General features: G+C 39.7%; 1 protein-coding gene across 1 annotated transcript in view; it reads right to left on the bottom strand.

Moving 5' to 3' along the window:
* Window positions 1–21,478, bottom strand: part of col15a1b (collagen, type XV, alpha 1b) — a 59,646-nt gene that overhangs the window by 7,131 nt on the left and 31,037 nt on the right. The window contains exons 5-37 of the mRNA XM_037083732.1: window positions 18,713–18,787; window positions 18,159–18,248; window positions 17,329–17,443; window positions 16,214–16,254; window positions 15,885–16,067; window positions 15,778–15,804; window positions 15,593–15,655; window positions 15,371–15,448; window positions 15,009–15,071; window positions 14,771–14,923; window positions 11,647–11,700; window positions 11,438–11,473; window positions 11,127–11,264; window positions 10,690–10,749; window positions 10,572–10,607; window positions 10,350–10,391; window positions 10,030–10,092; window positions 9,113–9,148; window positions 8,710–8,793; window positions 8,535–8,600; window positions 8,180–8,215; window positions 7,791–7,853; window positions 7,538–7,627; window positions 6,729–6,764; window positions 6,468–6,521; window positions 6,147–6,203; window positions 5,737–5,796; window positions 5,421–5,465; window positions 3,326–3,395; window positions 3,148–3,173; window positions 1,936–2,034; window positions 1,633–1,768; window positions 1,441–1,505 (exon numbers count right to left, since the gene is read on the bottom strand). Coding sequence (XP_036939627.1) covers window positions 1,441–1,505; window positions 1,633–1,768; window positions 1,936–2,034; window positions 3,148–3,173; window positions 3,326–3,395; window positions 5,421–5,465; window positions 5,737–5,796; window positions 6,147–6,203; window positions 6,468–6,521; window positions 6,729–6,764; window positions 7,538–7,627; window positions 7,791–7,853; window positions 8,180–8,215; window positions 8,535–8,600; window positions 8,710–8,793; window positions 9,113–9,148; window positions 10,030–10,092; window positions 10,350–10,391; window positions 10,572–10,607; window positions 10,690–10,749; window positions 11,127–11,264; window positions 11,438–11,473; window positions 11,647–11,700; window positions 14,771–14,923; window positions 15,009–15,071; window positions 15,371–15,448; window positions 15,593–15,655; window positions 15,778–15,804; window positions 15,885–16,067; window positions 16,214–16,254; window positions 17,329–17,443; window positions 18,159–18,248; window positions 18,713–18,787 — 2,340 coding nt within the window. The remainder of the gene's footprint in view (window positions 1–1,440; window positions 1,506–1,632; window positions 1,769–1,935; window positions 2,035–3,147; window positions 3,174–3,325; window positions 3,396–5,420; window positions 5,466–5,736; window positions 5,797–6,146; window positions 6,204–6,467; window positions 6,522–6,728; window positions 6,765–7,537; window positions 7,628–7,790; window positions 7,854–8,179; window positions 8,216–8,534; window positions 8,601–8,709; window positions 8,794–9,112; window positions 9,149–10,029; window positions 10,093–10,349; window positions 10,392–10,571; window positions 10,608–10,689; window positions 10,750–11,126; window positions 11,265–11,437; window positions 11,474–11,646; window positions 11,701–14,770; window positions 14,924–15,008; window positions 15,072–15,370; window positions 15,449–15,592; window positions 15,656–15,777; window positions 15,805–15,884; window positions 16,068–16,213; window positions 16,255–17,328; window positions 17,444–18,158; window positions 18,249–18,712; window positions 18,788–21,478) is intronic.

Raw genomic sequence — 21,478 nt, forward strand, 5'->3', positions numbered from 1 at the left:
ATGTTCACGGACAATTTGGTAGTTCACTGTTAATTCATCTTTTCTCCACCCTCTTTCAGCTTTTCTACAGTTTCTCTTTATTTGTCTAGTTTTTTTATTTCGCCAGGGAGGAGTTGGGGTGGTAATGGTCTTTTTCAGAGTGAGTGGAGCAACTATGTCAAGGATTGACCTCACTTAACTGTTAAAACTACTGACTATAAAATCACATGAGGTGGGTAAAATGTCTGCAGGAGTGTCACGTAAGAGATGAATAAAATTTGCAGTCACTTCATTAGTAAGATAGCGTTCCCTGACAGTTCGCTGCGGAATATCCTGTTGTATAGGATCACAGACATTAAAAAAGACACAGAAATGATCTGACAGACCTACATCGATCACTGAGGAGATGTTAACAGACAGGCCATGGATAATTAAATGATCCAAAGTGTGTCCTCTGTTATGGGTAGGCTGGGTAACATGTTGAGTAAAATTTATAAAATTAAGTCTGTTTAAAAATTCCATGGTAAAAGTGTCTGATTGATTGTCCATGTGTGCATTAATATCACCTGATATAATGACCCTAACGTAGTTAGTGTGAATGATTGTGAGTAGTTCTGAGACCACCGTTTGGGTGGTCGGTAAACTGGTAACTGGTAAACACCCCTGTATGGGTGGGTTGCTGAAAACTGAGGAGTGATATTCAAAGGATGTGTAGTGTCGGAATGTAATGTCTTTAAAACCAAGTGATGCTGAGTGGGTGGTTGCTGTGCCTCCACCTCTTCTGTCTATTCTACTGGAGAATGAAAAATTTGATGGTGAAGCTTCAGTGAGGGTTATTGGTCAATCAGCGTTCAGCCATGTTTCTGTTAAAAACATGCAGTCAATATTTGTATCTAAAATTAGGTCATTAATAAGATATGTCTTATTTAAAAGAGATTTTACATTTAAAAGTGCCATATTCAAAATCAGGGGTGGCGTAGCAGACGTCTGTATGTGTGTGTTTATGCATGTAAGAGTTTGTTTACTGTGGTGGTGGTGGTGTTTCACATTAACTCTGTTCGTGATGTGGACAGGAATAGGGAAGGCTACATTTCAATCCTGCCACAAGGGGAAGCTAGTGGCATCAGGTACATGGTTTGGTGTTGCCGACAGAGGAAGGGCAGGTGAAGGAGGGGAGGAAGTGGGAGAGGAAAAAGTCAACAGTCAGTCATGTGCAGCAGATTGTACAGCATCCTATGATAAATGTGGTATGCGGCTACCCAGCGTGTTGGGATGGAGCCCATAACTCCTGAAGAAGGCTGAACGCCCCCAAAGCAGGTTAGTGCCGGGCCTTTAGCACACTTACACTGTCTCCATACTGACACTTATATAGTTGTTATATTAGTGTGTAAATACTGAGGCAAGTTATGATAAAACAGTTCATCAGCTGTAAGATGATTTGCATAATGGCAGGTATCTTACCGGGCTGGCATAACCTGAAGGTCCTGGTGGTCCGGGGGGGCCAGGAGGTCCAGGGATACTGACATCTGATAATGACACATAAGAAATACATTTTACAGATACAGCCAGCCTCAGCTTAAGCCTGTGGTCTATATCTTTTATAAACATAAGCTGAGTTCTCCACCTCTCTCTCTCACCTTTACACACACTTACCTCCATATGCAGGTCCTGGGGGACCAGCAGGGCCAGGAGGCCCTCGAGGTCCAGGACGTCCGTGCCCAGAAGGTCCAGGTCGGCCCGGAGAGCCTACAGGCCCTTCAGGACCCACGATGGATTCACCTTTTGGACCCTGCAGGATCATATATACAGAGAAATTCAGCTGAGAATTCCTCACTGCATTTTAAAAGCAATGCACAATTCAAGCTGAAAATGTTCACTCACAGATATCCAACTGAATAAATACCGACTCATTAGAACCGTATTTTCAGCATGTAGCTTTTTATGATCTGAACCCACCACAAGTCCTGACCTCCCAGGCAGTCCTGGAGGACCGGGCGGCCCGCTGTCACCCTTCTCTCCCTTCTGACCTGTATATCCCTGATCACCTCTAGCACCCTGGGAGATCCACAAAGAAACAGACACATGTACAGCAGATCAGGCACACGCTGTTTAAAAGATAATTTCAGGAGTATCCAGAAGCTTAACTCCTTGCAAGAATGGAGTCCTCTCTCAGATTTATTTTCACTTAACTTACATAGCTCTTTGTTTATAACAATCACAGCCTCCCCATGTTAGAAAGCATACATAAGAATTAAATACATTTTTTGGCAGCAGTTTATTACTGATAGCCTCAAACTTCTGAGTTTCACAAACAGAATCATGAATCATCTGAATCATTGTGTTCAAGAGAGTAGTAATGAAAGGAATGAAGGATGAACCTGTCTTGGATCAGCAAACACAACATTTTGGCAGTAAGCAGATAATTATTGTGTGTAAGCAAGCAGTATTAAAAATTCATACACTAACCAACAGTAGCATTTATTTTGACACATTTCTGACCACCTGATGATAGTCAATGTTCCCGCTTCTCTGAATGCACAGTGTGTAATTTATGCCATTAGAGGTCTCTCAATCTAAACAGAACAAAATATGTCAGTAGCATGGGATAAGTGTTCAACAACCACTGATGAATATCTGTCTTTGTCAGGCAGAAATGTTTATGGATGAGGTTATGTTTTTCATTCATGCCATGTTTATTCATGTTCTCTAACTTCCTTTTGCCAACATTGTCGGATAATGTAAAGTAAACAAAATATATAACAGAATTCAAGTCATTTTCAGACATGAGCCAAAATCTTACGCAGGGTATTGTTAAGGTCTGTTTTGGTCTCCACCGACTCCTGAGTAAATTATCTGGCACTTAGCTGTTAACGTGCTATAAAAGTACCAGCTAGTCGCTTACTTTGTTAATCCCCAAAACAAAGAGCTGAGAGTCACTTAAAAGCTGTGTCGAGCTAAGGAGAACTGTGGAGTCAGGTGATAATAGACTGTGGTTTTGTTATAATAGCACCCGGCGTCACACAACACAAAGTCGTTTGATGCAGTGGATATGAAACTATTGGTCAGTGCACCTTTAACATGACAAGAATCCTTGTGGATGATTTGCTGTCAGTGTATTGTAATGACATTAGACATTTAATAATAATTTAATAATCATTTGGAACTCACCACGATTCCATCTGGAAACACGGGTGCTGAGAAGAAAGTATGATACAATATAAATGATACAAGTTCCTGCGGACATTTCTCATTCTTTTTAAGCAACTCAGTTTAAACCAAATGGACACCCAGATATCAGAGGACGTTAATGTCAGTCAATAAGACATATCTGTTGTGAAGATTTTACCAGGTGTGCCTGGTTCTCCAGGTAGTCCCACATCTCCTTTGTCTCCTTTAAGTCCCCATGTCCCTGACTCCTACACACACACAGAGAGACACACACCCACGACCATTACATTGATATCAGTATGTTCAATGCACAGACTGCTGAACACATAGATTGGATTATATCTTTAAGTCAAACATGTAAAGAACACGTTAAAAACTCTGGTTACAACAAAACAGTCACAAAACGCTGCAGTCAGCTCTGCAAAAACACCTGTTAAATACATGGGATGCATGCTTAAGACAGCAGCACACACAGCCCTCTCTTGACTGTGGTGGTTAAAAGACAACAGGTTAGAGAACAGTGCAGTGTTTGACAGCTTGACAGGGGTTTAAAAACAAAACACTGCAACAGTTAAATGTTTGGTGGCACACTTATTTATAACAGTTGCTTTGAGTTGGAATAATTATCCACCATTATCCATCCAAGAGCATAATGCCATTTAATCTAATGTATAAATCTGTAGGCCATATAATAAAGCTTGTTCAGCTTTTAAACAAATTGAATGAGGCCCTCTGTACATTTAGTCTAGTGAAAATTTAGAGATTCATTTTCACACATTCATGGAGGAGCCCGTCACCATACCTACAACTGAAACAATCACATCTGAAGAAACAGCAGCCCAATTCCAATCAGATGTTTCCATAAAATGTCCAACAAATTATATTAACCATCAAATTTGACATTTAGATGCTCGGATTTTTATAATTAATGATGCACAGTGACTGTTTTTTCTTTATAAGATGTATGGTAACTCTGTTTAATCCCTGCAGAGAGCCTCCCCCAGCATATTTGATTGGAATTAAGCTATGTAGAAACTGCAGCATCATCAGAGGCCACAGGACACGTTTCAAACAGAAAGTTAAAAAAGCAAAGCCCACAAACCAGCACCATGAGAACAGTGCTACAGTGAAAAAGAAAAATTGTCCTGATTCAAAATGTACACAAGTAATAAGCATAATAAATAATAAGCATTAAAATATATATATGTAAGTATCAACATTAAAAGCACTTATTTTCACCCATTTTCAAATATAACATATTACATATGTATTTATTCATAATTTGAATTTGTTAATTAACTTGTAAGTGCCACATTTATCAAGTAAATGTATTCAACTAAAACGTACATTATTATATATGTTTTTTCTTCTGAAATCTAGTACAGTATAAAGAAGCAAATGGAATTACTAAAGTGAAGTACAAGTACCTCAAATTTGTACTTAGGTACTTGACTAGGCATACTTGACTACTTTCTACCACTATTTATTTAATGAATGTCAGAGTTTGATATATCTCACTTTAAATCCAATAAATTAATGAGGGAGCTTTTTATTTCCTTTGGAATGCATAAAATATAATTAATAGTTTAAGAAAATGTTTTTTTTTTTTTTTATAAATTACTTTTTGAACTAACTGAACTGAAATGTGATCTGGCACCAACTCTGATGTATATAGTATACAGTAGATGATAGGTATTGACAGTAGTCAATTCTCGCCTCTCCTCCCTGACACCTAACTTCATCTTAACCGTTGTGATGAGGACAGTACGCACAGATGAGGCAAGCAGGATTCAGACTCAGAGCCTTTTAACATCCGGCATTAACATTCAACCTGGATGATCAAACTCGATTTATAAAAGTCACAGTACATCTTGGTAGAAATGCAACCAAGATGTACCACAGATCGTACCAGCCATTTCACATTTAGAGGTGGATAATGCATAATTTATTGATACCTGGACATATTTTTGCATATAGATACAACCACAAATACATAACAGGTAGCTCAGATAATGCAACACATGTCCAGATACAACCTGCATACAAGAAGAATGTTAATGCCTGATGACATGTAACCTTTCCAAAGATTATTAGGACAGTAGGAGAGACAAGGGGAGGAGAGGAAGAAATGAGGGGCGGTATGAGAGATGGGGTGCTGTTTGTAGCCCAGACCAGAGAGCTGCCATGCTGCTACACCCAAACACCAACAGAACCACCAGATGGTCCAATTTCAAGCTGAAACAGACCACTCAGATGGTCTAAGTAAGACTCACTCGTCCCTTTTTGCAGTGCGGTCTGGGGCGCACCGGAAACACTGTCTTTAAAATTCAAAGAAGAGCAGCGTCATCAGACTAAATGATCAGTCAACTTTAAATTTGTAATGATATTTACAGACATGTAAAAAAAAAAAAGTTTTATTGCATTTTATGGAGGTACACCCAACATACATATATAAAACAAGCATTTAAATATTTCAGCGAAAGTGCTGGCTTTTCATGATCAGCATCATCTAATCATCAACATCCACATTAAAATCCCTGAAAATGCCAAACAAGAGAAATAAATAGCCAGTTGCAGATGGAAACTTACTCCGTTCAGTCCAAGAATTCTTCCTGGAAGTCCAGGTGGGCCTGGAGGGCCTGGAGGCCCCTGAGAGGTGAGACAGACAGACAGACAGACAGACAGACAGACAGACAGACAGACAGACAGACAGACAGACAGACAGACAGACGATTTCAAAGTGATTGAAACTGAAGTAAGGGACAATCTGAAATACCATAAAAACACCCTAACACCAAAATGGATGATGGACACATGCTGTCAGAGATGTATTTACATCAAACATTCATCAAATACAGGCTTGTGTAATCAACTGACTGTAAGAAATAGGTATCTGAATATATATAACATGTAAGTCTTTAATGGTCAACTAGATTACTGTTTAGGCCTTTCACAACAAGAACAGAAATGTCTCTTTCTTCCTTTCCCTCCACTCTTACCGGTTGGCCAGTAGAGTCTCCTCTTTCACCTTTCCTCCCAGGCATACCAGGTCGTCCCTGCAGACAGAAAAAGGATGAAACACATCTGTGTTTGTGCACAGTGTGCACTGTGGAGCATCAGGTACTGAGATCCTCAGGTCCTCACCTTAAATTAGAGATTTAGTTCTGCACTGAACTTTTTAATAAATAAAAAAGCTTTCTCTGGCACAAAGAAATATATTTCATTCCTTAGTTTTTCACAGTGAGTTTTGAAACCAGCACTTCAGCAGATTCTCTTCCAATAAGTTTTTCCTGAAATATATACAGCAAATAGGAACTTACTGGGCGACCGGGGAAGCCATATTCTCCTTTTTGTCCAGATGGTCCTATTGGGCCCTGAATACAACAGAAACATAGTAATAAATATACACATCATTTACATTCCCTCAACAGTTTACCCAAGTAATTTCAAACAATAAGAATAATGAGATTTATGTGTAGCTTCTCCACATGAGCAAATCATTAAAAAAAAAAAAAAAAAAAAAAAAATCTTCCAGACGATTTAAATTTGTAGGTATTTATCTATTTTTAATATGAACTAACCATAAGTCCAGCAGGTCCAGGGAACCCACGGTCACCCTATGACAGGACAGAATGAATCCAGCAAAATGTGAGATGAGAACACAATCAGGATATGGTGTGAGATTTACATAAATTGTTGTTGTGAACAGGTAACAAAAGACAAATTGTTTCTCTCGCTGTAAGTTTAAAGGAATTCTTTCTCTGGAATAACAGGGATTTTTCACAATACCCCAAATGGTGCCCATTGAAGTCTCCAAAAAGGTGAGCGTCGCAGTATTTATTATGGCCGAGGACAGAGACTGAATCAGTGCCTTTGTTACTGTCTAAAGATCAGCAGCAGTATCTTGCAATAACTAGAAATTTGGAAACAATTTAGGCATATTATCATGGATGGTAAAACAGATTGATCTTGATTTCTGCACAGCAGGGGGGGTAACAGGAGTTTCTAATAGTTCAGGTTAACTGCAGAAATGTGTGGAATCACAACAACCATAATAACACTCACTTTACTGCACTGCTGATGCATTAAGAGCAGTGCAATTGGCAAGAAATATTGGCACATATCCTTCAATTTCTCCTCTTCCTTCTGACTGCTATCTTATCCAACTACCCTAATGTGTGACTTTGACTGACATGCATGATGCACACTTGACATGTTGATATACTGCTGTGCAGGTAGACATCAGCTCTTTATTATCGTCCACAACTGAGCAAATGTGGTGCAGATTTCAGGTTATGTTATTTGAATCATATTACTCTCACTGACCAAGCATGAGTTACCTGGTAAGACACTCGAGTCAGACAAAGGTGAAGGGTCACTTGTGTGGTACCTTGATGCCTTTGGGCCCCTGGGGGCCTCTTGGAGCTGATAAAATGGATCCATCAGCAGCTATGGTCACCCCTGGCTCTCCCTTCTCTCCCTGTGCAAAGAGAGAGAAATTAAATTTTTACATTCCTCACCAAATATAGTGGGGCCTCATGGTCTAAACCGTTAAATGTTAAACATCTATTTTGTTTTTAGACACTTGTCATAATCACTATAAATATTCTGATCTCCAGCTCCCAATGTGGTCTAGTTCTTACCTTGAACCCTGCTGGCCCCCGGACTCCTGGAAGGCCTACGTCTCCCTTTGGTCCCCTGGGGCCCTGGGGAGGGATGAGAGGGCAGTGAGGCAGAGTTATGAGCTTTAGGATTTACAAAGGTTTAAAGATTCTACTCAAGTAACCCTTGAGGAATAACCACCATGTATGGCATTACCACTTATGGCAATTCTGATACCTACCCTGTTTATCCCAAAGACAGCAAAAGATAAATTGGAAAAAAAAGTCACATAGCTGTCAAATAATTGTTGCATTTCTGTTTTAAAAATACTCATGCACACTTATATCACTCTGATATTGAATATTCTCTGAATTCAGCCAACAGGTGAAACGAATGATCAGCATGAGGTGATACTGCAAAATGCTCTTACAGGAAATCCAGCTCTGCCAGGCAAGCCCTCAGGGCCCTGCAACACACAGACACAGCACACACATACACACATTCGCATGAACACATGCATGCATGCACAGACATGAAGACAGATACAAGCAAAAGCAGTAGGTTCATGAAGTTTCCTGAAAAGGGCAAGAAACGGCATGCTCATCAAACACACCTGCAGCCAAAGCAATTCAAAAATGTATTAATGATGCTGTAGTAAAGTATACTATTAAATTATACAAGGGTTATATTACTATATTGTAGGTACATTTACAGTAAAAGGCTGTTTGTATAATGGAAGTGTTGAAGACATTGTCACTTGGCATGAACAGCTGAGCACTACGTACCATTGGCCCTGGTGGTCCTCTGATCTCTGTGAAGTTGAAGATACCATCTGTAACATTGAGGAGCACCTGTAGACAGAACATGTGATGAGTAAGACTGGGCTCTGTTAAAATGTTTTCAGTGTGTTACGATGTTCTGTGTGTATGTGTCTGTGTGTGTGTGTGTGTGTGTGCGTACATCCTGCAGATTCATGATAGATCCAGGAGGTCCTGGAGGCCCAGCTGGTCCTGGGACACTGAGTCCATCAACACCTCGATCACCCTTCAGAGCACAAAGCAGAGAATTATCATCATTTTATTACAGGGAAAAATGAAAACTATTTGGCATTGAAGGCGATGACTGAACAAAAACAGGGAAGTCGCATCCAGACAGTGAAACTGACTATAAAGCTTTGTAAAGATGAGCTGCGCTGCAGATTCAGATGATAACTTTCTGGTGGTTCATCATTAAGAGTGACCCCTTTCACATCAGTAAGATGATACTATAAAAATAGCAATTATAGCAGCTAAACATCCCACTATAAGCTAAGTAAATTGCACAAATTGTCCTATATCCCGTCACATACGTTCAGCTCTCCTACCTTGGGTCCTGGACTGCCTTTTTCACCTTTGGCCCCCTGTTTTTAGAGTAAAGACAAATTAAAAGTAACTAATGGATTATTTCAGTCATGGAAAATCATTTTTTTGACATCACAGTCAGACTGGAAAAGAAATATTATTTTTGAGCAGTTCACTGTAGTTTGGTCAGTGCTGTAATATGTACCAACCAAGATGCAACATACAAACATAGACCTTTTCAAAGATAGCTTACGATTTCAACAACATGCTTGTAGAGTTTCACATGAAATTATCTGACTAGTTGCATGAGCTTCTAGCTACCAAACCTATCAGCCAGTTGCCTACTATTAGCACTCTTACTAACGTCCTTGCCAGCAGTGAAGCTGTTTAAGGTGTTGCTGATGCTGCTGATAAATGTGATAAATGGCAATGTACAACTGCTGCCTTCGTCAAGTTGTTGTTGGATATATAAGTTATTAAATCAACAATTACTTATCAGAGGTGGTAAAAAGTTACTAGATTTCAGTAAGTCTATGCCATCCACTGTGTTATGACCAGCAGTCACGCATCGATGCTGCTTACTAACCACCAAGAGCTAAAGTTAAAGTCAGGCCCTGTCACTGTATCACCCAAGTCACTCTCATTACTGCCCAACACTGATTAGTAAAATTGTCATTGCTGCCCATTCTTATTCATACATAGATAAGATAATTAATTATTGTTTGATATGTTTGTTTAAGTGCCAAAACCGTTACTTGTGAACTGCATGGTTAAGAGTTAATTACTCATGCCATGCTACATCCGTCCACATCATAAATTTGTTATAAACAATTGGTCATTCTCTAAAATAGCCATTCATCTCTATCAGTGAATACATACTTTTTTTTTAAAACAAAAATTGCAAATCACCAACACATCTGTTGAAACACATGTTACTTACCCGAGCACCTGGTAGTCCAGCAGGCCCCTGAAGACCCTCTGGTCCTGGGTCTCCTGGCTCGCCCTGCAATCATACACAATATAGACATATATACACAAAGGTAATGCAAAGGTTGAAAAGAGCAGAAATAACATGTCTACCTGGAGTTACATCTACAATATAGCAATTGGCTTCTTAGTCATTTTTTTCAACTGAAATACTTATTTTTTAATAAATAATGACCATCAACTGACCATCAAATATACAGTCAAGGAAATAACTTAAAGGAGATGATTTTTGACAAATACATCCAAAGCAGCGCTATTTCAGGATCAAACTACCTTGACAGAGAGTCCTGGAGCACCGATGACTCCATCCTCACCCTGCAGAGGACATGAGATAGCATCTTCAACTACTGAGCAAGACGGAGCAACTATATTGCGTGCAAAGGCATTAATCCCCAGGGAACCATACACCTTGTATTATTAGCTGTTACAGACAGAACTGAGCAACCATCTGCCAGCATAATGCGTACATTTAATTCAAGATACAAAAGAAATTACCTTAGGTCCCTGAGGGCCAGGTAGGCCAGGAGGACCCTGGAAAGCAAACAGGAGAGACTTACTGTATCTGAAACAATATATGCAGTCTACACAATAACACACATAGTCTCACACTGACCTGTGGGCCTCTGACCCCAGCTCCGATGAGCATATCACTCTTTCCAGATCCCTCCATATCCTAAAAACAAAAAAAAAGTCTAATATAGTGAATTACACTGTTTATATTTTGTACATATTATGTCTATACAATTCTATTTATAGTTCTGCCTAACTTACTTTTTATTATATTGTTTATTTTTCACTATTATTATTTTTTTTATTTTTGTATTGAACTGTCCTTTGGCTGCTGTGACGCACACATTTACCAGTTTGCGGGACTAATAAAGGAATTTCTGATTCTGATTAACGTTACAGAATGAGCTGAAGTCTTGGAGACATATGGTGAGGAATACATCATCCTCTAAATGAACCTGTTGTTTCCTTTTTGTTAGTTAAAGTATGTTGGTCAACAGCAGTCATAGGTGTGTGTAGATCTTTGGCATGAAATGGAGTCACCTCTACAAAGAATTTGGTTCCTGGAGGTCCAGGGGGTCCAGGGGGTCCTGGGGGGCCTGATGGGCCTCTCTTCCCTGGTGGACCAGAAGGCCCTGGTTGCCCTGAGGACCCTGCTGTACCCACAGATCCACATTCACCCTGCAGGGAGACAAAGAGAAACAAGAATCTCCTTTTTAGCAAAAGTTGCCTCTCTAACATGGATTTGTTCTACCTAGCAAACAGAAATGTGTTTAATTTTGTGATAAAACAGAGATGAATGCTTCAAGCACATGGTGTGCAGTACACTTTTACTGTGTTTAGAAGTGTATTACCTTTGGTCCAGATGGCCCAGGTAACCCTTGGTCACCCTAGGATGTAAATGATGAAGAAAGGAAAAAGTATGTGGCAATCCAAAAACTGTTTGGTAAATAGTTTCACATTCTTTCCTGCTGATATCAGCCTCCCACTCTTTGTCGAATGACAAAAAGCAAAACAGAGATGGTCTACATGCCCGGGACACAATCCACATTGATGATTTTACCTTCGCTCCCACAGTTCCTGGTAGACCTGGAACCCCATCTTTTCCTGCTGGACCCTGGACATACAAATACAGGCAGAGATGAGGGGTAGAGAAATTAAACAGTGATAAGTCACAGAGAATGTGCCAGTATAGAAAAACAGAGTGATACCAAGCTGGTGGTTGACCCTTTAGCCATCCCAACAGGGACACACAGGTGGCAGTCAGTCACTTTAAAGGAATACATTTTTTTGGGGGGGGGACTGGATATTAAGTCAGTCTCCTTAAGTGATAAGATTATCCTTTTTAGTTGTCTGGTTTACCACAATGTTGTTAACCTCAATGCATCATGCTCACGCTTGCTTGTTGACTAGCATAACAGTACAGTAAGACTAATTTTGTTATTGCGTCATATACATATGATTAAATCAAATTGAAATGTGTGTCCCATTCATCTCCTTGTGCTCACGATGGAGATCATTCTGATTGTGTCCCGTAATTCAGCTGAAATGTGGCATGACGCAGTGCAACCTCAGAGGTGAGGATGACTTGTAGTCTTTCTCATCACTTAACAGGAAAGCTGAAGTAAAAAAAATCATCATATTCCTAGTAAGCTGCGTCAGACCAAAGTATTTCTGTACATGTTTTTTGGACTGACCAGGGGCCTCAGACCTTTTAGGTAAAACAGTAAATTCCAAAGCAAACTGAATTATTGACTGCTGGCTCATTAGATTACTGGTTACTTAAAGTTTATACATATAAACAACTACTGATGGGACCTGAGGATGGAAGATCTAATCAGTTTACTGAGTGGACATTTTGAAATTTGAAGATATTTCCTCAATGCGCTCTTGAGATATTGTGTTCAAGAGCATGGGATGGACAACCCGAAAACATGATCCGGCATATAAATGAACAAAACACATTTTATGGGCTTTCTGATAAGCACAATTTATAACAATAAACTGTTTTTATGGATTTTCCTCTTGTGTCACTCTTAAAAATGTGTTGTTTTACTACTGGTAACAAAATTGTTATTTTGTTGTTTGCTTAATCCAACATTTTCATACAGTGATGCAGCCTTTAGGAGCCACGTGGTCTGGTGTATTTTAACCAACGCTCCTCTCTGACTATTTTGTGAAATAAAGCTAGGTGTGAGTTATAAATAAAGTTCGTGTGATAAATGTACTAACTCAGCCTGCTGTAAAATCAAAGTAACTGATCGGTGAGCCTTGGTTCTTTACATTGACTGAGAGCAGAACAAAATACAAGCATGTACAAAAAGGAGAAAATAAAACATCAGTAAAAAGGCAGATTCTTTTCCTTTACCATGTTGTATGAGGGAAAGCAAAATGGCAGCTTAAACAGAGGTTATACAGTAAGTTTGAGGCCAGTTCATTCACTCCACCATGACAAGTGAAAATTCATGCTCGAATGTTTCAGTTGGTATTGAAACCATTTGAACACAAAGTAAAGGAACCTGGAGTAATTGACAAAATTTCAAGCATATCATAATGGTTTGTAAGCGGTAACATCGGCTGTCAGCTTATCAAAGGAAAGCATGGAAAGCAGTGACACCTGCCACACACACAGATTCACATTCACATCACAATCACATACACAAGCAGCACTTCACCCAGCTCAGCTAAAACAGCTGCAGCTTAGCTTTCTGTCAGCCAACAATTAGTCAACATGGTTGGAGATAATGTATAGTCATGAGCCTGACCATTGGGCCAGTGAGCTTAAACCGGTCTACATCATGAGTTTCACCGCTGTAATGAAATAAAAGCAAAATTGATATAAAATAATGCTCTGTTGTTGTCTCAGATTAACATTTAATGTTGTCCAATGCTCAGGCTTTTGACTGTACTTCTGCCTTTTATTGTTTGCTGGTTTATCCAGCAAACAAATACAATATACCTTGCCTGAACCCCAGGCAGACCCAAAGTCAAGCCCAGAACCAGGGGCAAAACTGGTGTCAGAAGTGAACCCAGAACTGAAACCAGAGCCAAGGTCAGAGAACAACTCTGAGCTCAGACCTGAAGCTTCAGACCCAGAACCACTAAACCATTCTTCAAACATCTGGAACAGAGTGGAGAGGAGGAAGAGGTGGAGGGTGTGGAGCAGAAGGTGAAAAAGAAGAATGAAGAGGTTGGGCAAGTAAAGACGGGTGTGGGGTTGATGAGAACAGAGGCAGAGGGAGGATAAAGACAGACCGGTCATTGGCCATTATACTTAGATGTTGATCACTACAATATGATTTAAGAAGAAAAACAAAGCACAGGTACATCTAAAAAAGATGTGAATACAACATAATTATCTAATACAGAAACTAAAAGGTGGAGATGAAGAAAGACAGAAGCTACACATTAATAATATTGTAATAATATTCCCACATAAATAATGTAATGGGGAACATGCTACAACATTCAGTATTGAAAATTTCAATGCAAAATGAAACTCACACAGCTTTTATCTAGGCTTCAGTGGCATGTCCATGTCTTCAGCCTGTATTGTACTCATTAACACCACTCAGATTCCCACAAGTCTTACATTCCTCTGGAGTCCATTCTGCTCAGTAAGACATGAATGATTTGCTGCTATCACATCCGGGAAAATGTGAAATGCATGCGTATTTGTGGCTGGAATTTCAAAGCGAACATAAACTTGACAGCTGACAGATGCTTAGACAGTTTAAACTTTGGCCTAAATGTTGTCTTGCAGAATCTAACAGTTTACTGCACTTTTGACAGCATATACAGATCTGCAGACTGAAGACATGTTCAGCCAATGCTGTGCTGACGTTATATCGATATATATGAATTTGACCATTGAGCCCTGCAATTCTTACTTTTATATTCCCTCTATTAACTAATTCTATTCACATATCACACCAACCCATTTTTGATGGGTTTGTTTACATTTTGTTTATATTTGTTCTGTATTTGTATGTTTTACAAACAAATTAAGTAAATAAAAAGGATCAATAAGTTTACTCTGACTAATAGAATTAAGATGTGTGTCTGTATGTCCTGTGCAGCCTCTGTATGCCTCCATATTAAGAATTACATCATAAAACAATACTGGGTGACTGTTAAAGATTTGAACTTGCATTGAAATGGATATTTCTTTTGTCTATGTATCTTACTGGTATTCCAGGTTTGCCTGGCAGCCCGTCTCTCCCAGGGGCACCAGGTGGTCCAGCATGCCCTGGAGAGAGGCCTGAAGCTGTGTCAGATGATGACAGGTTGGGTCCTGCGGGACCAGGAGGTCCTGGAGGCCCTGGTGGACCGGGAGGACCCTGGTGGACGGATATTTTTTTATCTTTGCACTGTGTAAATTGAATAATCATGCTATTCCATCTCTCACTATGGCTTTTCTCTTACCCTGATGAGTTCAGTGTCGCTGTCCAGGTCCTCAAACCCAGAACCCAGGGCATCTGCTCCATACTGTTACACAGATGAACACACACACATGCACGCATGCACACACACACACGCACACACACACACACACACACACACACACACACACACACACACACACACACACACACACACACACACACACACACACACACACGTTTGTGATGCTTCAAAGTTCACTTTGGTTGCCAGCTAGGCTCGACCCTCATCTGCATTTACTACAAATTGATTTCATTACTAAACAAATGCAAGATATACCATAAGTACATGCTTTGTGTACACACAAAAATACACAACGTAAAACCATAAACTGAGATACTGACTGGTACACTGCGTGATCTCGGGGGGCCAGGAGGTCCAGGGAGGCCAGGAGGGCCCGGTAAACCAACTCCTGGGTCCCCCTGTAGAGAGGAGAAGACCGGAGGAACAGGACAAAATGAAAAGATCTGCCTGTGCTGTACATTGGTGACATACAATTAAACTGCACTGCATTTTGAATGAAGAGTTAACCACTTATAGTTCAACCATATGGGTTTTAGCTGTACCTTCTCTCCTTTTGCTCCAGCTTCTCCAGCCAAACCTGGAAATCCCTGAGTTCCTCTCTGACCCTGGACATAAACACAGAGTTTAGTGTTTTCATAAATTAATACTTATATTGTATATTGTAATTCATATATAAAACAGAGCAAAAGAGACAGAAGAAGAACTGAAAAGAAAAATAAAACCTTACTGGATCTCCTTTATCACCCTTGCTTCCCTGTGAAAGAGAAAGATTTAGGATTAGTTAACTCAGAGGTTTTTTAAACATTCTCTGGCACATCTCTTTGGCACAGACACCTTTTGTCCATCTCTGCCAGGCAGTCCTGTTGATCCAGGGAGACCTGGTGGTCCTTGAGTCCCCCTTGGTCCAGGCAGAGGGTGCCCAGGTAGAAGGGTGGGACCCGGGGGACCAGGTGGGCCTCTGGGTCCAGGATCTCCACGCTCTCCACGCTCTCCTTTGATGCGATGCCTGACGTGCCCCTTAGAATATACATTAAACTCTTACATTATTTGTGTTTGTATAGAGGAAACAGACTGTAAAGAAATTATATTGTGCAAAAATATTTTAAAGATGTCATCATGTCTGAAACAACACTGACAACAAAATACATCTGGACTGAACTTACCTCTCCCGGTCTCTCCCCTGGCTCCTCTGTCTGGTGGGGCCCTGAACACAACATGTAACATCATCAGCAGGTTTCACCATTCAGATGATTCTGAGGTAAAACCAGTTTAGCATCAAATAGACAGATGTACAATAATATAGATTTTTTTTAAACAATCAAAGAACAATTTAATTGAGTGCTTCAAAAACTATGGATGAATACCATACCAGAAAAAGGAAAACGGATCAGTGTCACATCATAACTGGAACATTTTGATGTTATGACCAGCTGTCGACAATATATTTTAATGTTACAGCAAAAGACTTTCACTTTATGTTATAATGTCCATGTGAAATGTGCCATAGTTATGTTAAAGCAATGTTAGTTAACATTTTATAAAACGAAACATTACATCATGTTGTCACTTGATGTATAGTATATTGTAATGACAATAACAAACAAAAAGTTTTTTGTTATAATGTAATGAAGTCTTTATTATGTAATAATGTGGAAACATCTTGTTGTAACATGAAACAGACTTTTTTTCTGTCTGGGTTAGGGTTAGGGTTTCTTCCTCTGTGGCAACACATCTTTGTTTGCTGCATTTTATCATATACTGCTACTAACCATTTCATCACCTGCACCTATCAGGATGAACTAAGTGTATCATTACAGCTGTAGGAAACTGCTTTTTAACAGTTCTTTATTTAAAGGTCACATTGATTTTTTTAAGAAGACAAATATTTTAAAAAAAAAGTATAAATAATGCATCTACTGAACTTGTAAAAAACGTGCGGAATAAATCTGCTTCCCTTAAAAACATTGTCACAACTGTGAATCAAAGATTTTGGGTCCAAATTGTTTGGTCAATAATGGTTGTTTTGTTTATCCCTGTGTACGAATTCTGATGTTTTATGAAAGTTTATGAGCCAATTATACCACTCAATCTTTAGTAGAACTTCTTTGCACTGATGTTGATCATGAAGTACAAATTTTTTACGAAAAAATCAAACATTCCAGAAATGGATGCTCAGTGTGTTTTCTATACCTATGCAACCATAAAACTAGATCAGACGGATCAAATCATGGAAGCTCAAGACAGAAACACAATATGAATATGTACTGTATGTTCCGACCTCTTATCAGCATTTCTCCACCGGAAACTGTTGGGGTCTGATGACCAGAGTACTCATCGAGGTCGACCTCCGGAGCCTCAGTAGGTGGAGCTCTGACCGGAACACTGTCCTCCTCCTCATCAACGAAATCAACAATATGAGAAGGACAGTGGGTCAGACAAATTAAATCAAAATTAATCCCATGACAAGGATTTTGCTAAACAAATATTGTATCATTCCTCATAAAACGCTAAATTTGAGCCTAACCTGGACAGAAGTCATCACATCCATTGCAAGGTTATAGAAACTTGCTTATGATTAGTCTTGTAACGTGTCCTGTCATGACTTGCTGGTGTATCTTGATGTAGGATATCTTATCAAACCATGAGGTTTCATATTGTACATGTAAAATTGAAAAGGGTGAATGAGTAGATTATTACTAGTAGACATTTGTCGACACTGTTATCACTGACTGTCTCAACATAAGAAGTTAACATAGCAGTTAATCTTCAGTTTGTCAGCTTCTAAAGGACATTTTCTTCTGACCCTTTTAAAGTAAATGTTGTTTATGGGATGTTTGGGGTCAGACTGACTTCCTGGTTGTGGGGAAGCCAACCATGGCACTCTCATATATGTGTACACACACTGCTGTTTTACAGTCCTGATGATAAGAATGTAGCAGCAGACACACCAAGCTGATATGTCCTCAAAGTTGTGAAAATCTTTAGACGGAATATCACAGAAATGGGTTAGGTTTTCATCTGGTGTAATAATGTAGCCAGATGAAACCTGACGCCACCTGCGAGCACCTTTGACAGATTTTCTTCAGGAACTTCCAACAGCCAACCTACCTGTGCTATGTCATGTTTTCTTTCCTTTGTCATTTCCTCCTCCGATTCTCTGTCATCCAGAGTGTCATCTCCACTGGTGTAACCCGAGGCCTTTATCAAACATCACATATGTTGGTTTGAGAAAGCTTACAGCAAAACCTGATATCAACCAATAGTGATGAAGTGTCCCACATTTTTTCCATATATTTTGTTGCAAATGAAAGAACTAGACAAATTAAGTAATAGAGAAAGAAAGAATGAGAAGGAAAGGAAATTCAACTGCAGACATTCAATGTAAGATTAAAATCCTCCCAGAATTATTGATATAATATATAAAGCATTTCCTATAGCACTTTCTGAGGGCAGTCAGGTGCTGCTAAATTTTCCTCATGTGACCAGTCAGGTGTATGACCAGTTATGTTCAGTGAAGTCCTTTGACCACTAGGTGGTAGTGTAGATTCAGGTGTACGATTTTTGTACAGAATTGTTATCCACTACTTGCAGATACTCCAGTTTCGTGGGTAGATTCTGGGTGACAACCACCTCTACTTTGTGTATGTGTGCACGCTTCTCACATAAGGGTCATCGTCTTCACACTGCTCCTCGGCTGCTCTGGGATCATCTTTTATCACCAGCTGCTGGATGGATCCCTGCAGAGAGAGACAGATATAAAGCATGTACTCATCTATCATCTTGTTTATGCTATTCATAGTAATCACATTACTGCTGTACCTATATGTGCAGAATGTTTGTCATATTTGATCACATTGGAATGAGACTAAATTATTGGTTTTTGGTGTTTGGTCTGAACACCAGCAACCAATCATGCACAGACCCAAAGCATCACCTGCGACACCTGACACGCACTGGACTTCTTACTCCAGTAAACACCTACGGCACCTTGGAGTAAAAATTCCCCTTTCATGCCACTCTCTACTTCTACTTCACTACATCTCAGAGTGAAATGTATTCATTTTTACTTCATTACATTAACAGCTTTAGTTACTAGTTACTTTTCTAAATTACTATTTTAGTACATAAAACATACAAATAAGAAGTGTTTCTATAATTCCCACTACTAAACAGTTTATACAAGTCAGCTGAAATAATTTGCCAACTAATCCGTTTGTGGACTGACAAAAAAATATAGTGACAGTCAAAACCTTTCACGGTTCCAGTTTAACAAATACGAGGATATGCTGCTTTTCCCTGTACTTATTTGAATAGCATTCGATGTATATAAAATATGTATCCCCACCTCAGTGTCTTATAACAATAAACTCTTCGCTTTCATGTCAACGTTTAGATTACGTGTACGCTGTTGTAACTTGCATTGCCACATACTTCTTTCACCAATGGAAACCTGAGGTTTCTCAAACTGGGTGAGGTTATAAGCAGGTTTTTCTGAAAGTGGATTGTGTTGTTATTTACATGTGCTCAAACCAGGTTGTTCTAAAACCCTTATCATAAACAGCACACATACAGTCAACATGACACATGAGCCAAAGTCAACCAGTGTCATCAAAAATGCTCAATTCCGTTCTTTTCCCTCTCTGCTCTCGATAATGATAAACTGGCAGGACACATATGAACTTTGATTGCATTTCCATGGAGTAATAATCATACATTTTCATCCTTGAGCTGCAGAACTCTACTGCACTGTGTAATCAACTCGTCAGGGCTTCCCCACAACGAGCATGGTGCTGCAGGAGAGTGGTGAGTTGTGTTGTCTTTCAGCAGAAATCTGGCCATGCTAGATGCTGTTTGATGCCTCAAACTACGTGCTGGGACCCTATTTGTTCTGTTGCTGAAGTTTGGTGCTGTTCTGAGCATTATTTGTGGCTATGAGTGGCTTTTTGATGGCGGTTTCTTGGGTGGCGGCATAGACTGCAGTGTATTGTTATCGTGCAGTTTTTCCTGAGGTTGCTAAAACTACATAAGTTAGCGGTTGGAGAAACTGATCTCTTGAGAGGGGGTCTAACTTTGTGTCACAGTGTGTTAGACCATGGATTAAATTTACACCAGAATATCCCTTTAAGTAGTCATTTCCCCATTCTCTAGAATGTAAACAAAAAGGTTTCTCGGTCACAAGATCCATGTATCTTAATGTCAGCTGCCAGCAGAGAAACAATTCTTTATCGTATTACAAAATAGTTTCACTAGCTACATATCTTCAGAAACTTCTAACGTTCTTTGTAAATACATTTGCATCTTGTAATAACTGCCTTGTCTGTCATCGTCATCAAGAAGCAGTGGTTCTATAAATGGATGACAAAGAAAGTAAAACCACGCCATTTCCTATGAAAACTGCAAAACCTGTCAGGTACAGCACAGGAAAATAGCAATATGGGAGCTGAATTTGATGAATAAACTGTTTGTCAGACGGCAAATGAGACAAGAATTAGCTGGCTGGGATTAAAGCAAATGAAGTGGACGTTACTGGATTGCAGTCGAGGCTTGTGTCACATGAGAGCGTGCATGGTTTCATCTTGAGTGGGTTGGACAAACAATCGATTGAGAAGAATGTTGAGCTGAAGCTGATTTTCATGAAAGTCATTTATGCAGTGACATAAACAAATCCTATGCTTATTTTATTAGTAATTTCCCCGCCGATTGTGAATAATTGACCAAATGAAATACATTTTCGCTTGGAATCACAGCTCTAAAGTGTGACTGTGTAATGGTTTCTTTCTCTCTCTAAACAATGAGGAGGTCACCGTAGAGGCTGCATTTACAAAGACACCCGTGCACGACACTCAAACAGCATGGTAGAAATAGAGCTGATATATAGCACTATGGACACATGGAGCGAAATGTCAATACTTTTGGTCAACATTCAAAATCTTTACAGCACTGACATACAAAGACACGCTAAAAAGGGCCCCACATCATTACTGCTCTCCTTTGAAGCCCAGGACAACAAAACCAAGGACAAACAGAAACACACAAACAACTCACAAACACCGAGTGCCCCAGATATTTCAGACTGGACATGATGGATGCTGAGTGTGCTCATATTCTGTCGTCATGCTTCAGATAACCTGTTCAGAAAGTCAGGCTACACTGAACACTCACCATGGCAACAACAAGTGACGAGCAGCTTGTTTTTTTGACCATTGTTGAGCTGAAAATGGACAGACGGCGATTCAAGTAATAATCAGAGTCATAGTGTAAGTATCTGAGTCTTTCCTCCAGACCAACACACTATACACTCAGAGATTTCACACACTGAATGATTGCTTAACCCCACTGCATGATCACAGCTGACATAGCAGCAAACTCAAAGGCCTGAGTCGATCCATGTTTCCGACTGCATTTAGGCCTCACTCCTCCATCCTCTC

This window comes from Acanthopagrus latus, chromosome 21, assembly GCF_904848185.1.
Source record: "Acanthopagrus latus isolate v.2019 chromosome 21, fAcaLat1.1, whole genome shotgun sequence".
NCBI lineage: Eukaryota > Metazoa > Chordata > Actinopteri > Spariformes > Sparidae > Acanthopagrus > Acanthopagrus latus.